We start from the raw sequence: 13,844 nt of genomic DNA on the forward strand, positions 1-13,844 counted from the left end.
TGAAACAGTTCTGTTTGTTGAATCTGAATCGCTTCCATACAGCAGCTAATGAGATCTAAGGGCCCAGGTTGCAGCAGTTGAAAGGGGGGTGGCTCTGCATTGTATAGCCTGACAGGTGACCACTATGCCTGGACAAAGGGTGGGTCATTGCTGGAGCCAGATTTCTTTTCTTTCGCTCATGTTCCTCTCTCTCTGCAATCTGTCAAAATTTAATTTGCCATTGAAAGCCTTGGCAGCAGAAAACAGCTTTATAGGAGCTAATCCAAGCAGAAGTAAGAGTCAACGTACAGAGCAGCAGCAAGCTGAGCAACACACCACTCAACACTTCTATCTTAAAAGAGACAAGATGAACAAAGGGAAAGGCTACTATAATCAGACCTCAGATAAATCTCCCCAGAAGTCAGAATATCTTACCGACACATGTCCAGCACTAAGCTTAGGAACTACCTGTTTCCAAAAAGCACCAGACCATATAGGCAACTAACTCTGGTAAAAAGTAGAGGTAATTTCAGAAAACATATTGATAATAGTTGTATCTACCCCAATGAATGCAGGCTCAGAGCCAGGTGCGTCCCTATAGCATCCATGTGAAAATCATTCTCACTCTTTCTGAGGATGCCTGAGTTTAATCCATCAGGTTTCTGTTCCACAAAATTTGACTCATATTTAATAGTCAGTTACAATTTCTGTGTGTGTGTTTTTTTAAATTATGGTATATTTCAAAACAGCTTTACTTACTCCCTGAACTTGACAAATATGGTTATTATCAATCTTATCTCCTAGTTAAGTTATTACATGGTACTATTACACTGGACTATTAATGGCACAGCCTTAATTCAAAGGTGACGTTCACGATTATAAATAATTCTGAAGATGTTGTCTCACCATTTGCTAGCTCTCCAGTCTGTTTGCATGCTAGAAACCAGTCTAAATTTTTTAAAGAATCTCTGGTGTCTAAAAAAACAAAGGGGCTCTATCAAATTTGCTACACTGTAAACCTGAATACGTTAGCAGAACTCAAATACATTAAGGCAATCTGTTGCCATAACTTCTTTAAGCTCATAAACTCAAATGTCAGAAGTATGCATACACACTTACTTTAAGTGTCTACAACTTTATTTAATGCTTTCTACAACTCAAAAAATACTATTAAGTTTTATTAACTAATTTAACAATAAATTAATTCATTATCTGTAACACTCACACCTATGGACTTGCATGGCCAGTCCACCTCGTGTGTTTTTGCACTGTGGGGGAACACACCAAACTCTTCAGAGCAGTGACCCGATGTGGGTCTCGAACCCATAACCCCAGGACTCTGGAGCTATGTGACAATGATTGCACCTGTTGCATCACCACCCCTTGCATGGACATAAACACACTAACATCTCCAAATTCACTAAAAGCTGTGAACGCCAGACCATCTGCCATATTGGTTGAAAACTGCTGCACTGGCCTCTGCTAAATCAACAGAACTCTGCTACATTAAATTTTACAGTTTCACAAACTCAAAAAGAAGAAATTGTTGAAAATAATGTAATAGTTTAAATTTTTATACTGTATATATTTTAATTTAGAATCACTCAATTCAGTTGATTACTTTGAAGGGTTCCCAGTGTAGGTTTCCTCTCTGTCTGCTCATGGCAGAGAAACAACAAAGATCCCTAGTAGTGACGGATACTCCATTTGGTCATATGCCATAGAATTGCACAATGCATTGCAGTTTGTTGTGTATGGGGCTGCATATTCATAGACAAGTCAGAATGCCCAGGCTGACCTTTGTCCATTGCCAAAAGTGCCTATGCTGGGTACATGACCATCAAAACTGGACCACAGAGCAATGGAAGAAGGCAGCCTGGTCTGATGAAATCACAGTATGTCATGGTCCTGGCGATGGTGCATCGCTTGCCTGGGAAACTGATAATAAAAGGATGCAATATGGGAAGAAGGCAAGCAGGCCAAGGCGGCCAGATGCTCCATGTAAAATTTTGTCGGGAATATTGGGTTCCTGGCACACCCCATTCACCTCTAAATTCCACAGATCAGAGTTCGATTGAGTATCTGTGGGATGTGCTGGAAAAACAAGGCTAATCCATGGAGGCTCCACATTGCAACTTACAGGACTTTTGGAATCTGCTGTTATAACATTTTGGTGTAAGATACCTCAGGACATCAGAGGTTTTGTGGAGTGAATTGCTAGTCAATTTTCACTGTAAATACTATTTAAATTATTTTTGTACACATAAAACTCTGTATGCATTGAACTTGGCAGTGATCAATTAATCTGAAATTATGTAATTTATGGTGGTGCTGTTAAAAATTAACTGTAAAATATAATGCATTTATGTCTAAAATGTTAAATTTAGCTGTTACATTTGAAATTTTAACTGTAGATCTTGGTTGATATTTTAATGATCACTAAAATGTAAATATAATTTCCTTTTGCAGTTGTATGAAGCCACTGCGATGCTGAAATGGATTAAGCAGAAAAGATGATGATAATAATGAGTTGAATGAAGTTAACTAATCAAGGTTCACATAAAATATACTGTATGAACTGTGTTTTCAGTTGGCATGCCTACTTTAAGATTTGACACTAAAATAATCACAGTTTAAAAAAATCAGTATCAGTGAGAATATCATGAACTTTGTTTTGCTTTTTCAGTTATTAATGACCTGATTTTTGAGGCTTGGAAAGTGCATTTTACTCCATTTTTAACTTTGACCTTCAGATGGATTTTGTCTGCTGTTCTCCAAAAAACATTCACACATTTGTTTTTCATGAAAGCATGTTTCATTTAAATTGAAACTGCCCAAAACTTTGTTCATTTGTACAAGGAGCATTACCAGGGTCAATAAGTGAGTGAACAGCATTAACTTTAGTGTGAAATATGTTAAGTATAAATATGTTATATATGTAAACCCTTTTTTTACTTTTGACTTGTTCTCAAATACATGTTCCATACTACCAGTTTTACTTAAATTTAGCAAAGGTTAGTGAGATTTTGGCACAGTGCCTATAATATTGTATTTGTTTTCTGTAAATAGGGTAACAAACCAAACAGCTTGCAATGAATCCCCATCAAATGATTTGATTGTTTCAGAGAGGTTTGCACACAGAGATAGACATACTGCCAATTACTATTGTTCAGTTACTGACACATAACTGAAAAAGATCAAACAGAAGATATACAGCATTGGTTACTGAGCAGTGCCACAAGCCTGTACTGAATGAAGAAACAAAAGAACTGCTTCAGGCCTGTCTCCTGATATTTTCCAACTCAGCGAAAAGCCATTGTGTGAGTGAAAAAAAAGTTAAGTTAAAAGCTTAGCATGGTATGTGAAAACAACTGTCCACCAGTTGTGTAATACCAGCAAATACTTTTCACTGCACCCAACTGAAGCCACTGTGTGCTTTTAGCTGTACCAAGCTGTATCAAGTTCAGATCATTATTTCTCCTCAGCATATCTCAACACAGTCAGGGATGGTTTAATTACTGCACCATGATCTAGATTTACTAACAGAGGAAAATAAGCTTTTATTCACAGCTTGACTGTATAAATCTGCAGAAGCAGCACAATAATCTCTGTTGACCTTGATTAAGATATGGTGTTATTCTTATTGACATTCACATGATACTTATAGATATATTTATAGTTAATAGATTTTTAGATTTGTAGTCTTTACCATATGGTCAAATCCACTGTTACATGGTTTGATCCTGGGAATCTCTCCAGTTTCTGAAGTTTCAGTTTTTCCCACCGAACAGACTGTTCTCAGACTGATTAAAACGTACTTTTTTAAAAGCTCTTTACGATTAGCATTAAAAATTGAATTTATAATTAGATAAGAACTTTTTTAACATTAACTTTTTCTTGTTTTAATTTCAACATTTCTGTTAGCCTGAATCTACAGACTAAATCTTTTGAAAATAATTGGTGCAACAATAAAGATACATCTTAGACCACAATGCATAACTCATTTAGTAATATTTTATACAGGATTTATTTGGAAAAATATTAAGGTGATTTTCTTCATGAGGAACACGTATAAAAAAACAATTCCATAGGTTTTTACACATTTAAATACATTACTGTAAGAAAACAGTCACAATGACCCGAAGTGCCTTATATACAATATACAAATTTGCAAAATGAAGAAAAGATTAAATTATATCAAATGTAAATTCACAAAAAAAAAACCACCCACAAACAAATGAATCACAAATAACGTTTAAATAAAAAGCTTTTCAAAAACAACAACAACAAAAAGTCTATCAGGAACTGAACAATGGTGATGGCGGTATTTTTCCTCTCCTGACCTACACAATGGATCAGAGAATTTAAACAGGGACACTGCAGTCAGTGCATACACATACACAGGTATCACATAATGTGAAAATTTAAATACATTATTTAAAAAGCAACCCTCCGTAGTGCAATGAGGTAAAAGAAGAACGAACTCTCCCTACAGGAAGTGCAACAAGTCCGTTTGGCACATTCCTGGGAAACAAACTTTGAGAGCGCGAGCCAGTATGGCCCAACATCGTTTTTCTGCAGTCACTGTGCTTACTTCAGTTGAGAACCAGCTCATTCTGAATATCACCATCAACATAAGTTCCCACAGCAGCAGTCAACATGAAGGAAACCTTCCCTCTGGTTTGAGCAGCATTTACTGGAGTAAAACCTCCTGTAGAGCAAGATGAGCTACAGCTCTGTTGTGGTATTACACCTGTGAGGGAAAGAAAGGAAAGTTGAGTTTTCTGATCCATGATAGACATGTGACAGGTATGTTCAGAAAAACTGAGAAAACGTATTAAAGCTTAAAAAAATGAACTTACCTCAGTTGCAATAATACATTCATCCTTTTCATCTGATATTACAAAGATGGACTGATACTTGGTGTCTTTGCATGAAGACTCTGGACATTTCTCTGATGTCTCACTGTAATTCAAAGATTAAAAAATATATATTAAGCACAGAAATAAAAACCCAGTGTTTTGTAATAGACTTGTCTAACATGATTTCTTTGACTATTGTTCCATATTATTCACCTTTTTAAATGTTTCCTGTGCTTTTCACTGGCCTCAGGGTCAGCTGCTTCAATTTTCTCTGAGTCCTCTTTCCCCAAGTCCTCCTGCTTCAGTTCGTGAACAAGTTTGTAATCCACTAATGAATAGCAAGATTTGTAACCATTCTTTTCTCCACCAGCAGCGTCGCTCTGGTAGTCCACTTTCTTGTTGATGTTCTTCACCTGTGTGGCGCCTATAATGCTGACCGACAAGTCCTTCTCCCGACTGCAGTTGCTGGCCAGGTTGTTCATGGTTTCGCTTTCGTTATGGTTCTCTGTTAGCTGGTTCCTCTGCTGCAGTTTTATGCGGATGTACACAATCAGTACAGCAGAGCCAAGGAGGAGCAAAAGCACCAGAATAATCCCAGCACAAACGGCCATCCATGGAAAGCTGCTGTCATCCTCATCCTCATCAGAGTACCTTTTATCAGCTCCCTCTACTACAGGCTGTCCATGAGGGTGCTCAGGGAGCAGGAACTGGCAATTACGTCCTCCATATCCAGGAATGCATGCACAAACATAACGGTGGTCCCTTTCGTGACAAGTGCCCCCATTGTGACATGGGTTGTGAATGCACTTGTTCATTGGGGAGCTGCAGTTTTTGCCTGTGTATCCAGGTGGGCACGTGCAAGAGTAGTCTCCGAGACCATCCTGGCAAGTACCTCCATTCTGACAGGGGTAGCTGGCACACTCGTCAATGTTGTCATCACAGTGTGTTCCTGTGAAACCTTCTGGACACTGGCAGAGATAGGAATCCACAAGATCTAGACACTGGGCACCTGGAAAAGAATTGAAATAGAAGACATTATGTAAATGAATTGAGATGTCCAGTGTTACCAAGAGAAAGCTGCATAGAATCTGAAAACTTCAGAGAATGTTTAAAACTATGAACTAATACTGAGAATGTTGCCATTGAATACACTACTCCACTGACAGGTACATTTCTTTTAAAAGTGTAATTCTATATCCAAATTTGAATCCATATATGTTTATTTACCATTTGAGCATGGGTTTGAGCTACAGTGATCAATCTTCTTTTCACAATTGAAGCCAGCATATCCTGTGGGACACTGACAGAAGTATCCTCCTTCAGGATTGTCAGCACAACGTCCTCCGTTAAAACAAGGACCATCAGCACAAGTCATAGCACTCAGCTCGCAGTTTCTTCCATAGAAGCCAGGAGGACAGGCACAGTTGTATGTGTTCTCAAGATCCTGTGAAATAAATGAAATCCATTTTTAGAGACACAGAATTGTTATACATGAAATGCTTCCTCTTTCTGTGTCTCGCTAAATGCTCCCAGAAGCAGAATAATACTTACAGTGCAGCTTCCTCCATTCCTGCATGGGTTGTCAGAGCACTCATTAACCTCAGTCTCGCAGCTTGCTCCTGTGAAGCCAGGCCTGCAGGAGCAAGTGTAGCTGCCTTGGCCAGTGTTAGTGCAAGTGGCTCCATTCTGGCATGGCTTGTGGTGTGTGCAGTAGTTAAGATCTAAACACAAAACAAATCATTAGTCTTTTTTTATATATTTTTAGAGACATAGTGTATTTTTTACATAATTCATTTGGTGCATGAAAGCAAAGCTGAAAATATTGGCAGACATTCACCTTGGTTACAGAACAGCCCACCCCAGCCCTCTTGACAATTGCACTGCCATGGTTGCTGGCAGGTACCATGTAAGCAGCCAGGGTAGCGGATACAGTCGTCACAGTACTTTCCAGTGAAGCCAACTCTGCATCTAAAGAACAACACAGGCCAAATTATAAAATGTCCTAATGCAATGCAACAGGTCTGTGACACAGAGGAAGAGACAGCATCAAAAATAGTTCATTGTACTTACTTGCATTCACCAGGTTTGTCGCAGAACCCATGTTCCTCATCACAACCCGGGAGACAGATTGCTGTTAAGAGAAACATTGTAATTGTTATTATTATTCAGACACATTTTAAATCGATTCATTAAGTTCATCAGTAGGCTAGCTGCACCATTGGTGTATTCCTGCTAAAACTATGCCTCTGTCAGCAGCCTGGGAAAGAGACCCTGCATAACACAGTTGCACTCATACAAAAGATTGACAAACAAAAGCCTCTTTTCTCCTAACTGTGGGTCAGAAGTCCCTTTTTTTCACTCTGTTCATACAGACCCCTCCCCATAATGTCTCCGAGTCGGTGGAGATAAGAGTGGACAGCTGGTGTTCATGGTGCCAGTGCAGGACAGCTGCTCTATTGTCCTCCCTCACTCAGCAGCTGCCCGATCCCAACAATACCTCACTGCTCTAAGCCAATCAACGCCAAGCACTCGGCCAAGTAGCCAATCAGGCTTCACTTTTAATCTACGGCACGCGTGCCATTATTTGGTCAACGTCCCTCTTTTTTTAATTACTCCAAAGCGTGTTCCAACAACATTTCCGCAAGTTTTGAAAAATACCATCAGAAGGAATTTCAAAACTTTTATACACTATCAGAAATAGAAATTCAGGTACATTTCCTTTCACTGCGGTACAAACCAAAGTTCTTAAGGTCCTACTGTGTACCTTAAAGGAGTTGCTAAGCTATACCACATTCATATTTGTATTTTATATATATATCCTTTTAAAACAGAAAAGCAAAGACTAATGGTTTATAGCAGGCTTCCTTATTTCTGACAGAAAACAGACCCTTTGAGACAAACAGTTGGCTGAAACTTCGCTTGCCGATTCTTACGTTCAGTGCAGTACTGTCCCTTCCAGCCGGAGTTACAGATGATCTCCCCGCGCTCTCCGCAAGTGAAGTGGCCGAAGGCGTCGTCCCGCGGGCGGCAGAACACCGAACAGCCCTCGCCGTAGTAGTGTTCATCACACATAAATCTGTACGAATACTTAAGCTCTGTTCTCCCGGACACTTGTAGATCCTGGGACCACTCTTCTCCAACCGTGAGGTGCCTCTGGGTGGTCATACGACTGATCAGACGCTCTGGATTTTCTTAAAAAGAGAAAGTTAACTTTTAACGATTACTTCACTATAATGTTATCAAAAAACGGTCAGGAGTTCTGCAGTGGTTTCTCGTGAGTTCTTGGGCGCTTACCTGTTGATAGATCCTCCGATGAGTCTGTGTGCAATGCTTCAATAATAAGGGAAAATGTGCCCTGTGAAGAAGGAAAAACAGTATGAACAACACAAGCGACGCTGCTGCAAACTTAGGCTAACATTTGAAGAACTCGCGGTGTTTTGCATATAACGGAAGCTGCGCAAGGACCGAGGTGTGATGATATTACGCTCTATTTCCCCACTTTCACACGTCCTTACTGCAGTAAAATGAAAGCTGTCGGAATTTCACGCTGCGCTGACAATTATATACCATCCCTGGGGATGTGAAGTTTCCCACCCGGCCAGCATTTGTCTAAAGGCTCCCAATTAGCCAGAGCGTTTAAACCTGCATGGATGAATACGGCTAAATATAAGCTGATGTTCGTACACAATTGAGCACTGTTTTTAAAAATTGTTCTATACATTATAAATATTGGTTGCCAACAAAATCTCTTTCAAAATATAATTTGTAGTTCATGTGTGTATCACTCCATTTTAGGTTACTGATTTTGTAGTGTTAAGAAGAGTTTCCCGGTTTGTTGTTATTTACTCACCGGCCAGGTAAATCCGAATGGGAAGCGCACAGGGTTGGTGAAGATTTCTGTAGCAGTCTCGGGAACTTGGAAGGAGTTAGACCCGAGGACGGGAGTCACAGCTCCGCCGTATGTGCACGGGGGCTCCGGGGACACGTTGGCTTGGTAATGTTTCAGACAAATTCGGAAAAACGTTTTGCATTCGCACTGCTGGAACCCCGCCGCTGCAGCTCCCTTACAGCAGTTCGAGTTTCCCGTTACTCCTTTCTTGTTGAGAAACTCCTGCAGCTTTAACTCAAACACCCCAGAACAGAACCCCTGGAATAGAAAGCAGACATAAACAAACGTTAGCCTGTTACTCAGTGATGGTAATTGTCACGCACGTTCACGTTGACTAGTGGACATTATTATTGGCTCCTACTCGCAAAACTTCGTAGACACCTACTACTGATCTAGGACCAGCTCCTGTCAGTAATGTCAGGGCAACTCAGAGAGGGACCTGATCCTAGATCAGTTCTCCTGCTCAGAGACACTCAGTGAACACGGACCACGGGGAGACAAACACTTTCTCTACCTGGCTGAGCATGACGCAGAGGGTGGCAGCTATCAGAAGTCGCCCCATGGTGGTGAACATCTTCAGCTCTGGCTCCTCAAAAAGTCATGTACACTCCAAAGAGCCCTGATTGCGTTTCTTAGTTGTTGCTCTTCTCTGTTTCGTCACTTTATCTTCTTCCTCGTGCCATGTAAGTCCTCTCCCTCTGTTTTCTTCCAATAAAAAAGATATAAAATCCCCCAAAATAGTTCAGGCGATTACTTCCAAGTGGTCAGTGCGTCCTGCTCATTAACTCTTGCTCCCCACGTGAAGGTGACGTGAAAGAAATACACAGCTCCTCCGCTGCGTAACTTGTCCTTAACGCGGAGTTTGTACGGATCCACAACTCTGTTCCCCCTGCGCTCTTGGGTCCATGTGAGAGAAAAGAGAGAGCGAGGGATAGTTAAGAGAGAGCGTGAGTGAGCGAGAGAGAGCGAGAGAGAGAGAGAGTGAGAGAGAGAGAGTGACTATGCGGGTGTCTAATGTCCCAGTCCTCCTGCCGCCCGTTATATACAGAGTTGCGCCTGCTAGGGAAATGAGATGCAAATGAGCTACTCCCCCAATCTGGCTCGAGTTGTCACAAAGGGACACGTTTCAACCCCCTCTTCACAACACACACACACACACGCACCACCTCCGCTCCCCCACCCCCTAAAAAAGATGGCCAAATGGTCACTGAGCTGTAAAATGTGCAACCCTTCCCCACTGCTAAAAAGGAGAGTCTCATTTGCATATTGGAAAAAAATCTAGGAGAATCCTACACATCCAAGCCTCCTAAACCCTCACATTACATCACACATCGCGCACGCACTGAAGGAATCGTGCTACAGAGATGACGTAGATCAACTAACACACAGGCCCCCTGCTTTACAACTAACTTTATAAAGCGCGTGCACAGCTACCCATTCATATGTAAGATCTGAATAAACGTGGGGACTCCACGGTGTAAGAAATGACGATGTTTCGTCGTACAGGACTGCGTTTGGTTGAGTTTACCTAACTTCTGATGACATCTATGGTCCTCACCCTATCAACATATTATACTAAATATATGAACGTTTTACGTATTCAAAGTCTACACTTGTTTTTCAATCACGTGCACGAACGTCCATAAACACCTGTTGCATACTCCGAGAGTCTTGAAGAGAATCTGTGTGGAATAGCAGAGGACGAATATTCGATTTGAGAATCAGGTCATGGCCGACTGATCTTTGCCCAATTGTTCCCTCTTGCTTGTGCTTTTTTTTAATCATCGTTTAATCACCTCATCAGATAAAAGCTCTAGGCGTTTCGGTGACGCGATGATGGTGAACTTTTCCGCCGGTTTATGGGCTATTTACATCTTTTCCTCGCATATAGTCTGCGCTGTAAACCCAAGCTGGTGTGTGTCGTTCGCGTGGCTGTCATTAAGGCACTTTGTTATTGTGTGAGGGAAGAATAAGTTTGTTCTTTGTGCTCTCAGCTGTATGGTAATGTGGGCAGCACCTGCTCCCCTGCACAATGTAGGGAGAGAAAGAGCTCCCCTCCGCGCACACTGCAGTCTCTACAGCACCGAGAGCCGCACACTTCTCTTCCAAACAGCCCTCATACCGCACACTGCTGTCTCTCCAGCACACAGAGCCGTCACCACTACCTCACAAAACTGTGTTCATGTGTGAGGGTGGTCTTCATTCTAACGTTAATTGAAACGACTGAGCAGTTTAGTCAGAAGGAATGCGGTTACGGTTTTTTTCAACCGACCAATCTGCTGGAGGGGCCTGTTGATTCCAGAGCAGCGCAGTTAGGTTTCCACACACAAAGAGCGAGTGAGAAGCCTTTATTTTTCTGTTCAGGTTTTATGAATCCTAATTAATTAAGATATATGTGTAAATGTATAATATTCCTATCTTCAGTAATGTATTTAGAAGCACCATAACCTCAGTAAACCTACACACGTATTGTATGAACAAATGAGTACATTTTTCTCCTCAGTACAGTGCCAGGAACGTCTCTGCGCTGATAACACAGCCCAGGTGTGAATCCGGGCCAGCCCTTAACTCCTCATCACTCTTTTAGAATTACCGTCTCCCTTTCTTTCTTTCTTTCTTGGGGTGACTGCTCGCACCTTCCAGCTGACCAGAGCAACGCCTCGAGCGCTCCATCATTCGCCTCGAGCGCTCGATCGTTCACCCTGACGTAGCACACATTTCACCATTACCGCAGCAAAGCGTAACTGAAAGGCCGAGTGAAATCTCCGGGATTTATGCCCACTCCGTTTATTCTTTTCAGCCGTAATTTATGCCACGCGATTCTGTGTTGGTGAAATCAAGCAGAAAGCTCGCCTCTCGTCCTCCTCCTCCTCTCTGGAGGTGGACTATGGAGAGACTGTTTAACTTAAGTGTTTCTATAGGGGGCTGTTGTACTTTAACTCCTGCCCACCAGTAGCTGCAGCGAACAAAGCCCGGGACTCGAGGTCTGACTATTCATCTTTTCTTCGCGCTTTAATTTTCATTGATTTTGAATACAGAGGGAGGGAGGGGGAGCCCTTGGGGATTCTCTCTGAAGGGCACGACACGCCTTTAGACGCGAACGGCCCCCAAGCCAGCCATCTGCTCCCAACCAAATGGCGTTTTTTCACATCTCCAACTGCATGTCTCCACTAGCATCTTTCCGCGGCGCGCGCTCTTCCTCCAAATTAGACCGAGAGCATGTGAAATAATGGCCGGCCACTGGCCATATGGTTAGAGAAGCTGAATCTAGATTACTGCACTTAGCGGCCCGTGGGAACAGCACTGTCACTGTACAGTAATAAACACAGGGCTGAGACCTCCAGATCGTGCCACTTCTGGTAGACCTATGGCTTTACCTATTGCAAATATACACATACATATTCATTGTATATATACATATATTATATACTATATATATATATATATATATATATATATATATATATATAATGCAAAATAATAGTTGGAAAATTTAATCCAAAATGTTAGTCACAGGATGTGAAATTCTGGGTTCGCTCAATTCACACTAAAGATTTGTTTGTGTGTGTGTGTGTGTGTGTGTGTGTGTGTGTGAGAGAGAGAGAGAGAGAGAGAGAGAGAGAGAGAGGACTCAGCATAGTGACGCAGCAGAGTCGCGCGCCATTACAATGACAAAAGCGCAGGCGCGTGGCTCGGGATCCTATGATTGATAAGATGTAGCTCCGCACTGCAGCTGAGGAAAACATCTGAAGCTAGCTACGAACTAACCGCCATCTGTTTCTCCCTGTGCCTGTGTTTTTCTCACTCTGTGTAAAAGCCGAGCTGCGAGATTAACACCGGTGTTAAGACTGAGGGAGCAGGTCTTTGTATTTTAAGTCAGATTACTCTGGCCAGCTGCTATGAGTCTCTATGATCTCTTCACATTGGCCATGCCTATTATAACGGAAGAAAAGTTTAGGGGTGCAGTGTGCGCGTGCACGCGCGTGTACGTCTCTGTGTTTATGTATGTGTGTGAGGGTGTGGGGTTGAATTCTTGGGCTGAAAACAGTCGCGTGCCGATGTCCCTCAGAGAACATCTGCCCCTTTCCCCAGGGTGGTTTTGTTCCTTTGAGAAAGCTTAGTAGAGAGAGAGAGAGAGAGAGAGAGAGAGGTAGTTCACTGATAGTTGATAGTTAATTAAATAAAAAAATAATAATTTGCTTAACAATATTACAAAAGCAAAATTTTATATAACCCCTTATTAGCAAGCTGGTAAAGAGGAAATTAAATTACAAGTGAGCCACATTACATCTATGTTTTGTGACCACCTGACAAGTGTATACTGTGATCAGATCAGACCAAAATATACTCTCCAAAATCCACTTTTCCTGGAATATTTCATCCTGTTGCAGGAGTTTTTCCTCAGCTTTGATGGTATTTGTCACAAGCGAAGATTCATGCGACAGGAAAATTCTTGAAGACCAATAGCCAGGAAACTGAAACAGGAATGTGGTTCACCCTTTAACATCACAGTGACCCAGAGCACACTGTCAAAGCAATCCACAGGAAGGTGAATGTCCTTGAACAACTGAACAATTCTTGAAGAAGCACATGAGCATATAAGACATATTTTCATTTTTTCCATCATGGTTTATGGTTTATGGAATGGTTTATTAAAAACAATAACTTTTCCCATAACTGTAATGACTATAAATGAACAAACACATAGAATAAGAGAGTCAAATTATTTTATTTTACATTCTTAATTATGAATGGCCTGAAGATGATCAGATCAGATCTGATTATCCTATGGGAACTTGTGAGTTTTGATTTTGGATAATTTATGACAATATTTTATATTTGATGAGTTTCCTGTTCTTTCTGTCCCTTGGTTATGAGAGGATGACAGGTCAAAAATGTTCAGGCTGATCAATGTACACCAATCAGCCATGACATTGTGACCACCTCCTTGTTTCTAAATTAATTGTCAATTCTCTGAGCTCCACTGACCATACAGAAGCACACTGTAGTTTTACAATTACAGACTGTAGTCCACTAGTTGTTCTGCCTACATTGTTAGCCGCCTTTCACCCTGTTCTTAAATGGTTAGGACCACCAAAGTGCAGTTATGGTTT

At 41.4% G+C, this 13,844-nt stretch overlaps 1 protein-coding gene across 1 annotated transcript; it reads right to left on the reverse strand.

Annotated features, from left to right (window-relative positions):
- Window positions 1–4,122: 4,122 nt before the first annotated feature.
- dld (deltaD) lies at window positions 4,123–9,292 on the reverse strand. Its single transcript, XM_066679489.1, has 11 exons — window positions 9,245–9,292; window positions 8,692–8,988; window positions 8,136–8,196; window positions 7,775–8,032; window positions 6,912–6,972; window positions 6,679–6,809; window positions 6,393–6,562; window positions 6,069–6,285; window positions 5,055–5,850; window positions 4,842–4,944; window positions 4,123–4,732 (listed from the first exon to the last, which is right to left on the reverse strand). Exons 1-11 carry the CDS (start codon window positions 9,290–9,292, stop codon window positions 4,727–4,729), a joined length of 2,148 nt encoding a protein of 715 aa, XP_066535586.1. The 3' UTR covers window positions 4,123–4,726.
- Between the last annotated feature and the right edge of the window lie 4,552 nt (window positions 9,293–13,844).

The sequence above is a fragment of the Hoplias malabaricus genome, chromosome 8, assembly GCF_029633855.1.
Source record: "Hoplias malabaricus isolate fHopMal1 chromosome 8, fHopMal1.hap1, whole genome shotgun sequence".
In the NCBI taxonomy this organism is placed as follows: domain Eukaryota; kingdom Metazoa; phylum Chordata; class Actinopteri; order Characiformes; family Erythrinidae; genus Hoplias; species Hoplias malabaricus.

Excerpts from the sequence above, each read along its gene's own strand:
- dld (XM_066679489.1), bottom strand. The coding sequence starts at position 9,292 with ATGGGGCGACTTCTGATAGCTGCCACCCTCTGCGTCATGCTCAGCCAG. Across the intron at positions 6,563-6,678 it reads TGGGCTGTTCTGTAACCAAG|ATCTTAACTACTGCACACAC; the intron begins GTGAATGTCTGC and ends TTTTGTGTTTAG. Across the intron at positions 5,851-6,068 it reads CTCAAACCCATGCTCAAATG|GTGCCCAGTGTCTAGATCTT; the intron begins GTAAATAAACAT and ends ATTCTTTTCCAG.